The sequence below is a fragment of the Serinus canaria genome, chromosome 2, assembly GCF_022539315.1.
Source record: "Serinus canaria isolate serCan28SL12 chromosome 2, serCan2020, whole genome shotgun sequence".
Taxonomy (NCBI): domain Eukaryota; kingdom Metazoa; phylum Chordata; class Aves; order Passeriformes; family Fringillidae; genus Serinus; species Serinus canaria.
Window position 1 is genome coordinate 65,041,467 of NC_066315.1, and position 14,412 is coordinate 65,055,878.

The 14,412-nt window shown below is 43.9% G+C and overlaps 1 protein-coding gene across 1 annotated transcript; it reads right to left on the reverse strand.

Moving 5' to 3' along the window:
- Positions 1–2,314: 2,314 nt before the first annotated feature.
- Positions 2,315–6,605, reverse strand: GCNT2 (glucosaminyl (N-acetyl) transferase 2 (I blood group)). The gene is given in 6 exon segments (XM_030227405.2): positions 2,315–2,361; positions 5,122–5,276; positions 5,278–5,504; positions 5,506–5,639; positions 5,642–5,832; positions 6,589–6,605. Coding segments are annotated over 6 exon segments (771 nt in total).
- Positions 6,606–14,412: the final 7,807 nt, after the last annotated feature.

Consider the following 14,412-nt stretch of genomic DNA (forward strand, 5'->3'; position numbering starts at 1 on the left):
GCATCAGAAAAACTGCAGTGAAGGACAACTCCCATCTCTCCTGTGATCCTACTGCCACTGGAGACATACCTGTAGCTATTTTCCTTATTTTTCTGTATACCATTAAGATCCCAACTGAGGAATTGACATCACAATGATGCAGATATACTTTCAAGTCTAGGAGTGGTTTAACACTCCACCCACAAACAGAGTTATCCACCATTTTCATTCTTTTGCAACAATAGACAAAATGTATGGCTATATTAGCAACATTCTTCCTGCCTGGAGAGAACTGACTCGAGTCTGATTCTTTGAGTTTAGACAGACAGAATAAGCAGCAGTGTCAAAGCCACTTGGAATTGTGACTGGCACACAGCTGTGTGAATCCTAGGAAAAGTAAGCACAAGCTAAAATGCAACATCATCTTCCATTGATTCCCAATTTTGGTGTCAGATTAGCAGCAATAAAAAATACACTGAAAGATTGCAGGTTTAGGCTGCTCATGTTCTCAGATGTCTTTATCTGATGGAAAGCAGCCCTGTGTTAATGTGACCTACCCCTTCAGATCATGAATGGTCTGGGCTTGTGGACTTGCACAGGACACTGTGGGCTACCTGCTCTAGTAACCAACTACCTCATAGTCACACTGATGCAAAAGTTTGTCAGGTTTGCAGCAGGCAGTGATGGCATGCTGTGGGAAACAACTGCTCACTTGGAAAATTTAAAAAGGTTTATTAAACCTTAACAAAAATACACAAAAGGACTGCATAAAGTAAAAGCTGCAGCTCTGGGAATTGCCCTCATGGATAGCACATGGCTGGTTCATCTTCAAGATGAATGCTCAGTCTTTTGTACCCCTGGGGGTTGCATCAGCCAGCCCTGGCCCCTCCCAAAGTCTGTCAGGCTCTCTTTGCCATTTATCAGTGGAAAGTGCTTTCTTGTAACTTGATTGGAGATCAGGTGTTGCCATGCTGCACCCCCTAAGCACCAAGGGGTGCTCTTTTCCATTCCCAACTGCCCCATACAAGGGACGTGTGCCCCCCTTCTTTTTACCTGTCCTAGACAACCCCAGCTGTCTGATGGCAACAATACAGGGGGAAAAGAGAACTATGGAGAGAAGAGAGGACATTTAAACTATAACATAACTATACATCAATAAAGCTTTTCTTAATATTCACACAATAGTTATCTCTTAATTGCAAGAGCCAATCACCTCAATATCCATCTATAACACTGCTGTGTACCCCATGTCCCTTTTGAGCTGGCACAAGAGCCACGGTGACATGGTGCTCCTTTCCCACCCCCTTTCCCTGGGACAGACACCCCACATTTTGGGGAAGAGAGAGGAAGCACACATTAGTGTCTTTTCTTGCCTGGAAGCTGGGAAGGGCTGCTCCAGTATGTCAGGATGGGCCTGCAGCCTTGTTCAGTAGCCAGGACAGAGCTGGGCACTGGCACAGGGAAGGGAGTAAATGGGTGATTGCTGTGCCAGCCAGTAGTTACAGGCAAACTTTCTCTTGCAGCTCTCAGCCTGAGGGGATTGCTAAGCATTTAGCAGCTCTTATATTTCCATTGGCAATGCTCACTGAACCGCTGCCTCAGCCGAGTGATGCCTCATAGCTTAGTGTGTTCCCACACCTCCTGAAGTAAGCGTGTCCGAGGAGATCTGAGTAGGGGGATGAGGTTATTGATGCTGATCTCAGGGTGAGATGGGAAAATCAATGCCTGGGTGTGAATGTCCTCGTGCAGGTTTTTTGTGGTAATCAGGAACAAAGATCGTGGATGAATGCCAGACCCTGCGGTCTCTTACACTTCCCATCAGGGAAGGAAAGCAACATGGAAGGAGAACATTGGAAAATTTTAATAGGATGTCTTCAACAGCAGCATCTGTTGAAGACATCCATTAAAGCAACTAGGAGACAGCTCCTCCTATATGTTTCCCAGGCTGCACTAACAGTTTTTGTGTCTTTCTAACAGTGCAGAGATGACAGAGGCAAACTTGCTGAGAAGCTGCCAAGAGGGACTCCGGAAAGGGTAACAAAGAGCTTCTGGTGCTCAGGCTTCTTGTGCACACTCACCATTAGCAAAGAGAGCAGAGGTAACAGTAGAACCACATTCTGTCATTCCAGAGGTGGGCCAGTTCTGGAAAGCAGTTCAGTCCAGTGCATCACTGGGATTTCGGTGTCAGTGTATTGGGGCTGGCTTTGCCCGTGGTCTGCTTTAAGACACTGGGAATATAATTTCATCCTTTTCTGCCCACTTCTGTAATGGAAAATAAAAGCACTGATCCCCCTTATAAAAGCATGCTGGTATCTCTGAATGAGAAGTGCCACTCTTACTTCTTGTGACCTTTATTTTCCCACTTGAGCAAGGTGTAAGTTGCTGGAGACCAGCAGAGATGTATGTCAATGGACAGACCCCTGCATACCCTGAGGGACTGTTTGCACAGAGACTGCTTGTGTCCCAAATCCTTCATATGCTGTGACTATATTGTGTGTGCGTGAAAGTGAGGGCAGGAATTTGGCTTGGAAGAAGGGGGCTCAATAGCACATCCTGGGGATGCACACCTCTCCCATGGCCACCAGAGCCCACTTTCTGCTTTATATGAGCAGAGAGAGGAAAGGTGTCCTAGTGGTAACACTGCTGGCCTGGGACGTGGCCACTGACCTGCCCTGTGGTGGTGCCTGCTTCTCCAGAGTCCTGGGGAAAGTCATTAAGGGCTATTTCAGACCTACATACCTTAGAAATACTTTCTCTTAATTCCCCCATGCTTCTCTTTCTTATCTGAAAGGTGACTTTCAAGAATTTTCTGTCATGCAGGAGTCATGTGCAAGATAAGCAGCCTGAGATAAATACCAAAGATAAGTTAAGGCTGTTATTTGAAAACCAGCTGAATAGGATTGAAAGTCTTTAGCCTTTAAGGGGGTAAGAAAAAGTCTTGGTCTTCATTACATGACTCTAGGCAACAAGCATGCTATTTTAAGATTTGTGGGCAAGTCTTGTTTTATCTTTTATCTGAACTGAGATTATCATGGCTGATACTGATACTGCAAATAACTGTTTTGTTTAGCTCTTTCATGGTATGCTATCCATCCAAACTGGTCCTTAAATGACTCCTCTGCTTGCCTGGAGGCCTACAACTTTTTGTTCTAACAGCTGGACCCTGTCCTGAAATCACTATCTCCCTGTGATGTACCTGGAAACTTAAAGGAAGTGGCTTGGTCAAACTTGGACAGGAGTTTTTTGTTAGAGCCTGGAACTGGGTCCCAGGCTAACATCCCACACACCGAGAGGGATGACTTCCCACCCCAGAGTTACCCAGCACTCTTGGATCTCACTTGGATACATTCAGGTGAATGTGAATCAGGTGAGTGTCTGATGGAGTGTTATCCTTGTAAGTTTGGGTTCAAAATCCTGCGCAACCACAGCCTCTGAGCACATCTGTCAGAGCCACGTGGCCACTTTGGACAGGCAATCTACTGTGATGGCAAGGAAAAAAAGGAAGAGGAAAATAAGCATATGTGCTGTGGAAATGTTACATCTTTCAGACACAACAAGAACAATCACAAAAAAAATGTTATGTTATACTGGAAAACATACAGTGGTTATAATGGAAATAACAATGAAATATTCAGGCTGCGTGAGCTATACAGTGCAGTACAACAAATGTCAGCCACCCAAAGCTTTCTGATTGTGGAGAACATATCTGGTCCCATGGCTTCTGAAGTAATAGACTGTAATAAGATCACAGCAACTAGCTTCCTGGAAAAGTGATCTAGCTACAAATAATACATGCTTATAATTATTCTATAAATATCTCAATCAGTAGTCACTTGTGCTTCTTGTGCAGGCCAGTCACAAAATACAGATACCAGAAGAGCATGCACTACGCTCATAAAGTTATGTGATAATTTAAAAGTTAAAGCAAGCATGTTCTTCCTCTGTTACTGCTCTCTATGTTTATTTCCCACAAACTACAGTAGGGAAGAGGTGAAGAGAAAAAAAAAAGACAGGAGAAAAAATTTACCTGTGCTTCCATTCCTCATATCCCTGCTTTGGGCTGCTGGGAAGCTCTAGGCAGCTGGGAGCAGTGGAGTCCTGCCAGGCGCTTCTAAAAGCAGCATGCACAAGGGTGAAATCCTGCTCATCTTCCAACCCTTTCCCAGTCATGCAAACAAAGTGAAAGCAATATTAAATACACACAGTAAAGATTAAAATACTGGCTCTTATTCTGCTTCTCTGCATAAATTCTTGACCTGGTACAATAAAGTTTAGGCAGTAGTTATGAGTTACATGGGTTTTTTGCAATTGCTTTGGGACAGCTGATGTGTGTGGTCCCATAAGGAAAGCATGTGAACACTAGAAGTTGATCCCAGCCTGAATTCAGATTTTCTGGGAGAACGAACTTCAATTTGTTGAAAAATAGAATTTCCCACACCAAAATGAACATCTTGTACAAAATTTCTTCACTACAGTGCTTGCATAGATTGCATATTTTGATCTTTATGACTTCTCTTTTCATCATCTCAGATTTTACAGGTGAACCAGCTGAAATGTCCAAGGATTTCTGTTTGGACTTAGATACCCAGGCATCTTTCTGCTCAGACGTGGAGCAGTAGTGCACATTCTGGACAGCACACTCACCTTTCCCTCAATGCTCAAAAAGGGTCAGTAAGATTATTTGATAGATCAGCATTATGTAACAATTTTTCAACTAGATTTTTGATTTCATCAAAATCAACTTCAGATAATGTTTCTGCGTGTGCAGGTGCACCTATGAAAAACAGTCTGGGTTGGAAAAAGATCTTAAGGATTTTGTAGTTCCAAACCCCTTTCCACAGGCAGGGACACTTTCCACTAGACCAGGTTCCTCAAAGCCCCATCCAGCCTGGCCTTGAACACTTCCAAGAATGAGCAATTCACACTTCTCTGGGCAGCCTGTTCCTTTCCCACATCACCACCACAGCAAATAACTTCTTCCTTACATGTAATCCAAACCCACCCTTTTTAAATTTAAGGCCATTCCTCTCATCCTGTCACTGCACACCCTTGTAAGAAGTCCCTCTCCAGCTTTGCCCACATGTGAAACAAGCACAAATGAGTCTATCTACAGAAGAAACAAGTGGAATAAATTGTGCTCACCTGGGATCCTGCAGGGCATCACCCAGAAGTGCCCCTCAGGGCTGTTGGTGTCCTCAGGCCATGCTAGCAGATGGAGAACACACTGGTCCTGCAGCAGGAACCCCACAAAGAGCCAGGTGATGGCCGTGGACACAGAGCTAAAACAGATTGTCAAATGAGCATTTGCACACAAATGTCCACAGCACGAAAGAAAAGGAAGAGTAAAATTGCTCCCTGTGCACATATTTTGTGCAGGTGGTGACGTGGGGAGGTGGCAGCACCCTGGGTGTGATGTCCTTGCCCCCAAGGCCCTTCAGCAGCTGGATGATCTCCCTGTTGTGCTTCAAGGAGAGGTGCTGACCACAGGTGTTGAGTAGGTAACACCAGGGCACAGCCAAGGCCAAGCAGGTCTCTCAGGCAGTGGAGGTCAGCCCACAGGTGGGAGGTGCTGCCCTAGATCACCCTCTTTGCCCAGTAAACCAGGGAGGTGCTGAGAAAGCTGTGCTGCCTGCTGGAAGGGAAATGGCTCCTTGAATGATGTCCACATGAACACAGTAGACATTCTGGAGCATGAACAGCTCCCTGAAGAAAAGCTTGAAGATCTCAAACTCTTTGTGCAACGTCATGAGGTAGGCAAGGGTGCAGGCAGCCTCCTCGGCTGCGAGGGCGCAGGTGATGCAGTGCTACTGTGTGACATATTCTGTGCAGCTGGGCTCTCTGAATGGTATTTTCCTTCAAAAGGACACCTTGTCCTCAACAAGTGCTTTACAGACTTTTGCTGAAATCAAGCTTGCTGAGAAGTTCAGCCTCCAAAGAGGTTTTCGTGCTTGCAAATTAACAGCATAGAAAACAAATGGAAGTGAAACACTGACTCTCAGAGCAGCAAAAAGGCAATATCTGTGTGTTGCACAGAGGAGCAGTTCATTGCTCCTCAGAAAAAGTCTCTCGAAATACAACATCAGACACCACCAACAGCTTGTTTGATGGCTGTTGCTTGCTTCCTGCTGGCAGACTCATGGATCCATCTGATGCAGAGCGCGCAGCTGCTGCCCTTACTTTCAATATTAATAGTTGCACAGTCATCACTGATGTAGGTGCAGTGTAAGTGAAGAACAATTTGCAGATGGAAGCTGCTCCACAGCACCCTGAAGATTAAACAGACATATTGCTTAATTATTGTCTTGCCCACAAGCAAGCTGGCACATATTTCAGAGTGTCCCCAAATTCAATGCATGGTTATGTTCTTAACTGCCTCCTCCCCACTCTCCCTGCATGTATCATATAGCTGTTAAAATTTCTGTGCATGTAGCCTATGACAGGAAAACATCATGTTTATCTCATGCCTTTTTTTTTTACTTGGAAGATTTTTTTAACCACCCCAATGTCATCACAATGTCAGTCATCACTGACACATTGGGGTGCTTCTGAATTGCAAAAGATTTGTAACATGAAATAAATACTACTTCAATGTGTCTCAGGGTCAGTTACAGTACTGGATCAAGCATATATGTAAGCTATTGTGGCCTTTCTGCTCTTTGATATTGCAGATAAACACAATTTCTAGAAAGCAACAATCAGAAGCCCAGTTCAATACATAGCACTTCCCAGCCAAAGAGCACAGGATAAAGAACCACTCATCCATCCTCTATCTCTGTATTTCTGTCTTCACTATTCTTCATTTCTCATGTAGGGCCACCAACACTCACATTTAAGAAGCAGGAGAATTTTTGCCCCTGTGTTGATTTATATCACGGCCATCAGTTTTTTTCAGCAATATTTTCATTTGCACATTTGAAACCTGACAAACAGTTTCTACTAAGAGGAATGGATGAATTGTGATGAGTTCCAGGCTGACATCCATCACAAGGAACTAGGTTAGCAAAACCTGCTATTTAAACTATTTAAATTAACCCTAGGCTTTCTGATGAGACATTTGTATTTCTAAGAACTGTGAATGCATCTGGTATAACATGCTTATGCAATGAGAGCTTGACATAGCTCTGACTAAAGCGAAATCCTTGGTAAGTCTCTTTGTTCCAGCTGAGAGTGTGTTCATGGGGGTCTCCTGCCATGACACAGCATGTTTAGGGCATGCAAGCTTTTCTCAACATCATATTCTTTTGCTCCAATGTGAAGCAATGCTGAGGCAAAACCAGTTGATCTGAGATCCTGCCAGTAAATGTTCTGAGTGGGCAGAGCATTGCGCTACAGAGGGAGAAATGCTGCTGCAGGACAGCAGTACAGCTTGTTAAAGGTGCTCAGATCCTGAGCTGAGACCACCACCCAAGTGTAGCAAAGAAAAGCACAGCAAACACCACAGTGAGGGGAAAACATGCCCCAGCTCAGTCACTGGTGAATGCTGTCCTAGGGAGCACAGACATGCCCAGAGCGCTTCCAACTCCTTCCCAATTTGATTGTTACACTGAATTATACCCAGGAACAAACATCACTCCCCTGTCTGACACCTCAGAAAGGCAAATTGCCATGACAGCTGGTGACAATGAGGCCAGCAGCCTCTTGCTGTCCTCTGTGCATTCCACAGACCATGGAGTTCATAGCCTTCCCAGCACCTCACAGGGTCAGCTGCCTGCAACACCATTTCCCCCCCTCCTGCCATAGTCTTAACACAAGACCTCCATCTAGCTGGAGTTAGGAGGGTGTGGAAGGAGAAAAGCAGGGGGAAAGATACCAGCATTCCTGCAGGAGTCTGGGTGTCACTGAGAAGGGTCTCAGCTGGAGGCAGAGAGCACAGGGAGCTTTTCTGAAGTACAAAGATCTTTCAAGGCATTTGGATGTCCTGGAAACTGTCAGATCTTTTAAAACTGCAGTAATCTTTTAAAACAGCGTAATCTGCTACACAGCTAAGAAAACCACTAGGATCTCAAAATATATACATTATATATATATCTATATATGAAAGGAGATTCTTAGTTGTTGAAGCCTGCATTACTAGCATGGTCCACATGAAACAAGTAAAGCTACATGCAGAAAATGAGATGAGTCTGCTCTTCACAGGAGCACAATGTTGTTGTTATATTGCAAAGGTTCTATTATCATTATATTGCAAAGGTTCCATACTGCTAGTTTCATACCTCCTTGATGTTTCTCATAGGCAGCTCCTCTAAGCACTGACTCTTCCTTCTTCTCACAGTAGCCAGCTGACTCCAGTTCTCCCTCAACCACCCAACCCACTCTTTTATAGCTCTCTTCTTCTTATTGGCTACAGCTGTGGCCTGTTAGAGTCAGGCCTGATCCTCATCTCTAATAATTGGCTCAGCTTCAACTCTTTAGGGGTAAGATGACTTTCTATACTACCTTTAATTTCTTATATTGTATCCCCCTACAATTCCCCTTATTTCTTTTAATTACAGAGTTGCAGCATTTTTAGAAGAACATGTTTGAATAAATTAACATTATGACACATTCATATATTTCGTTTAGAACTAGTAGTTATACAAATGTTCAGACAACATATTACAGTTCATATATGTATATATATATATTTCTAAGTGTTGGTTCAGTTCTGCAGCTTTTCCCAGTTTACAAAATACTTCTCTTCAAAATCTTTTATACTGATGCTTAACAGACTTTATTAGCTCCACTAATCAATAAACACATTGTACTAAATAATAGAACTATTCTTTTTCCAGTTCTTACAGGTACTTTAGTAAGTTTTTTCCTGGTTCTTTTTCCCCAAAATCACAGGGTCATATAGTTTAGGATTTGAGTCCTTTTTCCCAAAGTTACATCAGGGTCACCATCTGTTGTTATTCTATTGCAGAGATTCCATACTGCTAGAGTTTCATACCTCCTTAATGTTTCTCATAGGCAGCTCCTCTAAGCACTGACTCTTCCTTCTCCTCACAATAGCCAACTGACTCCCGTTCTCCCTCAACCACCCAACCCACTCTTTTATAGCTCTCTTCTTCTTATTGGCTACAGCTGTGGCCTGTTAGAGTCAGGCCTGATCCTCATCTCTAATAATTGGCTCAGCTGCAACTCGTTATGGGTGAGATTGCTTTCTATACTACCTTTAATTTCTTATATTGCATCCCCCTACAATGCAATACCAGATTTAATTTTTTCTTGGTGTGTTTTTTGGTGGTTTGGTTTTTTTTTTCTTGCACAGACATTGCTGCAACACTTTTGCAGAAATCCAGAGTCCTTGTGAACCTTTGGTACCAATAGCCTTGGGGAAAAGAAGGCTACATGTTTGGTGCTACTTCTTAACCTCAGTGCCTTGATTCTCTGGCACTGTTAATATTTAGATGCCTGAAAACATACATGTAAATGGCAGCTGTGGGAAATCAAGCTGTCAAAACCTTTGGGGTTTTGAGAGACTTTTTTGGGTTTTGTTTTTAGTTCTGCCTTGTGCTCCTCTCTGTGAAATACACCCATGCTTGAATTATAGGCAATAATCACCAAACTAAACTAACACTCCCAACCCCAGGGAAAAAAATAAAAAGCCAACACACAAACCAAAAAACCAAACCAAAAAAACCAAACCAAAGCCTGTCAAACAAAGAGACAAAAAAATGTATGTCACATGAGCCACCTCAATGGAAAAAGTATTTTTCAGGTATTGGTGGTGTTGATTTGCAGACTCATCCAATGTTCAGATGCAAGCAGCGGCCAAATCTAGATGTACATCTGAACTATATTATGGCACCTATCATCAGCAAGGTGTGAGGAAAAATCATGAGGGTCCTGGCTTCTTCTGTTGTACATTGCATTGGATGTCTGCATATTCTGAGTATAAGAACAGAGTTATGGGACAAAAAAAATAATAGCTGATCGAATTTACCATGCAATTTAACAAAAAGGTGTGTAAAAGAGTTCTGTGCTGGCAGAACTAAAACTGCTGCTGACTAAGATTTGCAGTACCACTCCGTTCTATTGTTCCCTGGTCCTGCATTGAAGCAATTTTCTTTTAGCCTGAGAGGAGTTTTTGGTGTGGCTCCTGTGGTGGAAACATCCTGCCCAGTAGGATTGAGGGTTGAAATGTCTTCCATGTGGATAAACGGGAATAGACCTTTCCAGACAATGAGGATATTATCTTAGGAATAGGGTTAGTACTCAGTAAACTGCTTCTGGCCTTTACAAATATAGGTAATTGGTTTCAGCTAATTTGTTAGCTAATTAAAAAGCAAAATGCACAGGTTTTGCACATTGGTTCTGAGTTCCTGTTTGGCCTCAGTCAGTAGTGACGAATGTGATGCATTTCATGTTCATTTGGAGTCACTTGGCATTTTTTATTCTGTTGTGAAGACAAAACCATCTGTAGGATGATGTTCCTTTTCCTGGGCCTCTCATGCAAAGCTGTCAGTTTGAGCTGGCACCACTGTTAAATTCACAGTGAGCCTCTAGGGAGTGAACAATTTTTCCTCTGTGTGGTTTTTCTGGCTTGAAAGTGCACGTAGCCACAGATTGCTGTTTTGTTCCCAAGTAAAGGATCTCTTCATCCCTCACACCTTCTGAACTGCATGATTAAACTGCTTTGGTCTTGTGTTGGTTTGGGATGTCCTACAGTGTGCATGGTCTCTCTAAAACTCTCCCCTTGGAGCAGTCCTGCCTGATAGGAGTCTTCTCTAGCACGTGGCTTACTACCCTGCTTGGGCTGGAAGGCTGGAAGCTGTCAGCACAGGGGAAGCGAAAGCAGACTCTGAGCATAAAAGCAGTCAAAATTTATTCCTATCACTCCTCTGCCTTCCCTTTTTCCTTGCTCGTAGCAGTCCCTGCCATTCCTGCACTTTCCAGGCAGCCATAATCTGACTGTTGAAAGAGAAGAAAATTCAAACCTACCTGAAGCAAGAGTTCCCAGGCGGGCGCACTGACACCGGACAGTCACAGCGCAGCAGCACGGGCAGCAAACGGGAGGAGAGATGGAATGACACATTGAGGCAAGTGCTAGCTCAGCTCACATGGTCCAGCAAAGCCATCGAGTAATCTAATTGCACACAGTCAGTGAGCACATCTGTCTGCACAAACAGCAGGGGCCAGACAATGCATCCATCTCATCTGCCTTTGTCTTGCTGCCTTCTCGAGCTCCAGACACAGAGCCTCCCACCCTGCAGGAGCTTTGCTGCTTGTCTGCATTTGCAGCAGACTTTCAGTACAAAGGTTTTGGGAATAGGTAAGCTCCTAGCCTCTTAGCAGAGCACATTTTGCAAATCAGATTTACTAGTGCTCCAAAGCAGAGCACTCAACAGCTCCCTCCTCCAATTAATTTCCAACAGGGACATGTACTCACCTCTGTGCAAACTACTTCTCATCACCTGCTCAGGAGCAACAGCACGGCATCCTCTTCCCTGCTCATTTATCCTCCTGCACAGGGAAAGCAAGACATAATTAAACACCTCCTAATAGAGGACAGGCAGGCTGTGGTGCTGAAGCTGGTTTTCTTCGGTAAATATGACTAGATTTTACAGCTGACACTGGTGTAGTCAAGGCGTGGATAGGGATCTGTTTTCTCCCTGCAGATTAAAATCCACATTAGTGTACAGTAAAGTACAATTGTACACGTGCAGCTACCATTTGCCCTGGAGGAGTGTCCAAAGGCAGCTTACAGTAGATTTTACAAACATTTGGGCACTTGCTAGCTTTATGAGCATGAAGCCAAGGTGTTGCCCTCGGTGTGTGAAGTGAGGCAGATTGTGTAAGACCTTGAGAGAGGTGACAGGACAGGGCAGTGTCCCTGGTGTCTGCATGGCCAAGGGTCTGCTCCCCGATGCAGGTGTGTTAGCAGCCAGAGGATAAAAGCAACTCCATTTGCAGGTTGGGAGTTGCCAGCTCTGCCAAGCAAGTCTGACAGCCCTGTAGCACAGCCCTGGCTGCTGGTACAGGTGACTGGCTGTGTCAGAGAGAACAGATATATGGATCAGATCACTGTTAATATTTTTATTGCCTCCACTAAACATGTAGCATTATCATGCTCTTTATTCTGACAATATAACTTGTTGCCAGGTACAACATGAGCAGAGAGCTCATGGGGATCTAAAAAACACCTACTGTCAGGAATAACTGAAATATATATTTGTTTATTATGGCATTAGGGAAAAAAAAGGGGGGGGGCAGGAAGTCTTCAAATATGTAAAAAAGGTAAACCAGAAGCAAATTCTGGTTCAAACGGGAAGGGAGTAGCTGATTCTCTCTGTTCTCTGTGCATAGGACAAGAACTAATCATCTTAGATAGCATCAGAAGAGGTGAAGATCAGACATAATGGAAGCTTTGTAGTGATAAACAGTTAAATGTGGATTAGATTGTCTGGAGAGGCTGGAATTTTCCTGATGATGGTTTTCATTGGCAGGTTAGTAGTAGCTTTTTCAGCAGTTTTACGGGTCATACTGGTTCAAACCTGGTAATTTTCTAGGTCTTTTCCAGCTTTCTTTCCTCTGATGGTCTATATTACAGTACTGTAACTTAGCTGTAGCTGGGCTGTGGACCCTGTTACACCCGGCAAAGGTAACAAGAGGAGTTTGGCATCATCTAGAAATATGCTCATGATCTCTGCTAATTGCTGTTAACATTGCAGTTTGGTTAAAATGGGGATAGTCCTGGACCATTCATAAAGAAAAAACATTTGTGATATTTGTGATTCATCCTAAGCATAAAGAAAAATAATTTAATAAATGCTAAGTTTAACAGTTTACCTATTGACAGCTATTTCACATCTCATATCTTTTCTCACGGTAACATAAATTAGCTTGATTACTGTTCCATTTTTTTTTCCCCTCACTGAATTATCAGGATTCTTTTTCAGAGGGCTGTAGCAGGTGTCTGCTGTCCTTAATGTCTTCCTGCTTAGGAGGGATTTTTCAGTAGGTGTAGGTAGAACCAAGCCAGGACTTGCCTTGGAAAAGCATTTTTCTCCTTACCATCAGCATCTGTGAGGTGCCACCTGGCTTTTGGGGCTCTGGAATCTCCCAAAGGGCTTTAGGATTGAAAGCAGCCCCATCACACTGCATTGCAAATCTGCTCAGGAGATGATGTTAGACATGCTTGGCTGTTGGAGCCTGCCAGGTTCTTTGTGGGTAATGAGAGCCCACTGGCAGAAGTGCAAACCCTGGCTGTCAGGGAAGGAAAATGATCGGTGCTGCACCTACAGCAGTTTTCTTCCCACCAGTGGAAACATCACCATTTGTAGCCCAAAGTTTTTTCTTAAGATTTAGCCTAAGGTTTTCAACTTCTGTTGCCTTGTTTTCCCTTTGGAGGCTTTACTGAGTGCCAGGGTCTCCTCATTGTATAACCAGGAGTCTGGGCAAAGCAGCCTGTGCTGCTGAGCCCTCCGCCTCACACTGTGTGAGCACCAAACTTGCACTTAAAGTTACCACAGCTCTAATGTGAAGACAAGGGATCATTTTCCCCCGTCTTTGCTATCCACAGACATATGGAAGCCTGTATCACCCTTTTTAGAAGGAGCCCTGCTTTAGGCTCGATCAAGTTTTCACATCATCTCCACATCTTTTTCCTGGTTATCTTCTGGAGCTGTTGATGAGCGCACACCCAAAACTGCTCAGCAAAAGCCTCAAACTTCACTCCTGAGTGTTTCAAATTGCCAAGCACCTTCCTGTTTGCTTTTGCTCAGGGTGGAGGCTCATGTTTATGTTTTGGTCCCTTGTTCAACTGCTTACACAAAATCCTTTTACGGCTGTCTTACGGGAAGGGGAGTGGCTGCAATCACCATTCCTCATGGGGCTGAAGACAGACCCTGATAGCATTAGTGAAGCTGGGACAGCCTTGTCTTCCCATACTGGGTCACTGGAAAGTCACCAAGACAGTTATAAAGGGGCAAAGAGGCCAGAAAACTGCTGGCAATCTCCTGCCTTGCACAACATTGCATTCCTCAGCTCCTGCAGCAGCCTCCTCTTGTCTGGCCCTTTCCTGCTAAACAGCTTCTCCCAGGCCAAGGTTTTCTTACTGGATTGCCCAGTTACTATACACACCTGGTAGCTGGCCTCCTAACATCTGTTTTCTGTCCTGAGACAGGTTATTTCACAGTGCTTTCTGGAAACTTTCTTTTGCAGCATGTCTGGATCCTACTTTGAATTACAGTTGTTACTCTGCAGTCAAAATTCTGCAAGTGTTTGTTTCTTTTCTTCCAGTTCAGCTCAATTTCTGTTTGGGAACTACTTACAGCTTCTTGGCTGTCACTCACACTGAGAATGCTCCTAGGCCTGAACCTCAAGCCTTTATTTAGGTTTTGGTTTTGCTATACTACTTTTTATTTGCAAAGAATGTACACTTTTCCCTGTACCTACAGCAATCAGAAGAAAACAGGCAGCTTTATCCCTAAGCCCCTGCTTATTCCATCT